This window comes from Quercus suber, unplaced genomic scaffold, assembly GCF_002906115.3.
Source record: "Quercus suber isolate HL8 unplaced genomic scaffold, Cork oak 2.0 scaffold_454, whole genome shotgun sequence".
Classification (NCBI taxonomy): domain Eukaryota; kingdom Viridiplantae; phylum Streptophyta; class Magnoliopsida; order Fagales; family Fagaceae; genus Quercus; species Quercus suber.
The window spans coordinates 409,942-413,434 of NW_027069905.1; the positions used below are offsets into that span (position 1 = coordinate 409,942).

The 3,493-nt window shown below is 34.9% G+C and overlaps 1 protein-coding gene across 1 annotated transcript; it reads right to left on the reverse strand.

Moving 5' to 3' along the window:
• Positions 1 to 9: 9 nt before the first annotated feature.
• Positions 10 to 2,857, reverse strand: LOC136061134 (protein POST-ILLUMINATION CHLOROPHYLL FLUORESCENCE INCREASE, chloroplastic-like). Its single transcript, XM_065762359.1, has 7 exons — positions 2,589 to 2,857; positions 1,590 to 1,713; positions 1,238 to 1,322; positions 1,069 to 1,147; positions 480 to 593; positions 272 to 384; positions 10 to 84 (listed from the first exon to the last, which is right to left on the reverse strand). Exons 1-7 carry the CDS (start codon positions 2,692 to 2,694, stop codon positions 10 to 12), a joined length of 696 nt encoding a protein of 231 aa, XP_065618431.1. The 5' UTR covers positions 2,695 to 2,857.
• Positions 2,858 to 3,493: the final 636 nt, after the last annotated feature.

The following is a 3,493-nucleotide window of genomic DNA, read 5'->3' on the forward strand; positions in this document are numbered from 1 at the left end:
TTTTTTTTTTTAATTAAGCGGCCGCCTACTATTAAAGATTGCTTTGTCACATGCACCTTCTTTACTCAGCTCTTGTGCTAGGCCCTGCGATAAGAACACAAGACTCATTTTCAGCATGTCTCATACTGAATTGTTGTACAATAACTTGCTAAATATGATTTTGTTTGAATTAATTTATGCTTTTAATAAGAATTTGATAATATCATACAGTTACTGTTTTGAAGCTAGTAGCAGTACATTCAAACATTTAACAGAATGTGTCTTATTATACCTGGTTAAAGAAGTCAATTGGTTTGTTCCGCCAAGCCTTGGGGACTTGAAATTGCATTTTGTAAGGACCATCCCAATCAACTCCATTTGTGAATGAGAAGATCAAGTTCTGAGCTGTGGAAAGATGATGAGTTTGTAAGATGAAGAGAATTAACAGACTGCTAGATAAATTAGTGGAAAGCAAGATGCATCAGACAACAAGTACCAACCATGCTTAGGAATGCATATCTGGATGGTATAAATTGGGCGATCAGCTTTGCCTCGGTTTTTTCTCAGCATTGCTCTTGGTTCACCACCACACATAATTGGCTGATTAAAACCTCCTGCAAAGGACACAATTCAAGAAGTCAATTGAAATGAGCTGTAACTGAATAGTTGCAAAGCACAGGCCAATCCAGCTGCACTTCTTAGCCCACAATGTTACACTTGCTTTGGATCGCAAAAATAAGACGGTAGGTTAACTATGGATACTACCTGGTAAAGTAGTCAGCACTACTTATCAAATAGAGGAAACATCCCACAAGAATGAAATCATTCAATTGTATTTGTCATGCTATATTAAACAAATACAATCCATTTTTTTCTGGCATTAAGACTTGCTTGGTTCTCTTGTTTATTAAAGACTTCAAAATATAACATTAATTATATACAATTTCACAGATACTGCAATTCTTTTCAGTAATGTACCTTCTGTTTTCATTATGACTTCATATTTGTGCTTGCTTTAATTGGCATGGACAAGAAAACTGATTGCAATGTACAAGATATTATGAGGTCTTATATTGTAAAAAATATTACCATTAAAAGCAATCCCAAATTCTTCATTGGGAACAAGGTTGGTCGCAGTGGGATTGTAGAAAATCTTTAGCTTTTCCCCCTGTAAAACATTATATGCACCTTGTCATTAGAACAAGATAACCAATAAAAGCCCATTGCAATTGTAATTCAGCAGCAATGCCAAGCTTACAGAAGAAGGAGGAAGACCATTCATGGTTTTCCAATATACTGGGGCCTTCCCAAGTTCAAACATAGTCCATGAAGGAAGGGTAAACCTGAAAGGAAGGAATTCACAGATACAAAATAATCACAATTCAACTTCTAAAAATATAAGGCAATGATTTTTTTTTTCCTCACCTATGCCCCTGCTTTGGTTTTTTGGCTGGTACAGTTGAGGGGTGGGGGGTGTGTGTGATAAGAATAGATAGAAATCCAAGAAGACAGGGTGCTATGTAGTTAAGAAAAAGACTTTCTACACCAGCAACTTTCATGACAAAAGTTTAGTACTGAAATGAAAAATGACCAGGAAAAGGAATTCATACTCTTTGGTTTCCTCAACAGGACTAGTTGTAACAGCTGCTGCAGCTCTGACTTCCCCACTAATCTTGACAACTCTCTTCTTCATTGGGAAAGACCGTGGCAATGAATTACCGATGAAACTGCTAGCTGCGTAAGAAAACATGAAGCTATTGTATATTTGAAGTCCAGGATATAAACTTCTACCTATTTTTAATTTTGATTTTGGGGTTTTCAATCCTCTTTCCACCTTGTACCCAAATTTGTATCAAGATACAGTCATGCAGTTGAGAAATTTGGTCACACATCACCAAAGTATATGACCATATGTAAATTGGTTAGCACAAAATGTAGATATTAATTGCCTGTTCTTGAAATAGAACTCCTAGAAGGTTTTGTTCTTTGATGAATTTAAAATGGAATGATAAATTAATTTTATTTATCTTTAGACATTGGTAATGTAAATTAGAATGATATAGAGCTACAGAGAAGCAAACCAATAAACAGAGATTATACCCCTTGCCAATTTTTCTTATTAAAGAATCGTAATGATAACCAAAAAGACTGAAATGTTGCCGCTATTTTACTTCAAGTAGTAGAGTAACAACTTGGACTGAACTTCTATTCTTTATGGTCCAGTACTTTTATCCTTTGGAATAAGATGAAACCCCATTATCTCATTAATTTCAGAAGTGTTTTCTCACAAAATTTAGTGCAATTTGTTGGTAAGAAAAGCATATATATTTCTAACTGTCTATTTCTATAAGGTAAGAGTATAAGAGGAGATTTATGAGTAACAATTGAAGTTTGTGTAATATTTAGTTCTAAAATCTAAATTTCCAACCGAGGCAATTACAAGATAGTCCAAGAAACATAAAGAACAATATTTTGAACATGTTCTGGAATCTCAAACCTCATGTCATGAAAAGGTTCTAGTAAACACTAAACAGTATCTGTTAGTCCACCAAAATCCCATAAAGGATTTGCAGTTGAAGAGAAACGGAGACCAAAGCAAAGAGACTCACCAAGCGAGTTTGAAACAAGTCGAGTTGTATTAGTATTGGAAACGGACTGCATGGCCAGAAATGTTTGTGTGGAAGACATAATAATTGATGCATTTACTGCCGCCATTTCTCACACTTTCAGTGCTTTCTCCAACTAGTCCTCAGAAACAAGAAAGAGAGAGAGAGAGAGAGAGAGAGAGAGAGAGGGAATTGCAGAAACAGAGGCGTTCCACCACAAACACAAATTAAGCATAAATATCTATCTATACAAGCAAGAAGAACGGACAAAAACCAAGCATGGGTATGTATCTCAATAAGATTTTTTTAAAGAAAATGTTAATATATATGTAGATATTTTTTCTTTCACCCCTCAAATCTTATTTGATTTTTGACACTTCAAACTTTCAATTCCGGATTTTTTTGGCATTTAGCTCGATTTTGCTAACAATTTTATTAGTTGATGGGTTTTGCAAACATATTTGTAAAGATGCATCTCAAGTCTTTGAAACTCGAGAAGATCAATTTGTAGAGACTCGAGTTTCTTAAAAGAAAACCAAGAGAAAAACTCGAATTTACCAATCTTTGTTCTTCGGGAGAATGGGTAGACTAACAACGTAAAGGCCAAGTATATAGTAAGGTAGGCAAAGTTTTGAAGAATTAAGAAAAATAGCATCTCTAGTTTTAGAAACTCAAGATCCATATTAAAACTCGAGTCTTAAAGACTCGGTTTATGAGTCTCGAGTTTTTGAAAATCGAGTTCCATGCAAAAAAAAATTTATTTTCATCGCCCCTATAGTGGCATTTTTAAGTCCTATGGTGACGTTTTAAAGTCCTATAGCTGCGTTTTTCTGCCAAATTTTTTATAAGTGTTCAATACCAGGATCAGGGAGCCCTATAGTGGCGTTTTTAAGCCCTATAGTGACGTT

What these genes read in the sequence shown, in the direction of transcription:
- LOC136061134 (XM_065762359.1), bottom strand. Translation starts at nt 2,694, where the DNA reads ATGGCGGCAGTAAATGCATCAATTATTATGTCTTCCACACAAACATTT. An exon ending in ACTTGTTTCAAACTCGCTTG is followed by an intron (nt 1,714 to 2,588) that starts GTGAGTCTCTTT and finishes TTTCTTACGCAG; the next exon opens with CTAGCAGTTTCATCGGTAAT. An exon ending in GATATGCATTCCTAAGCATG is followed by an intron (nt 385 to 479) that starts GTTGGTACTTGT and finishes ATCTTTCCACAG; the next exon opens with CTCAGAACTTGATCTTCTCA.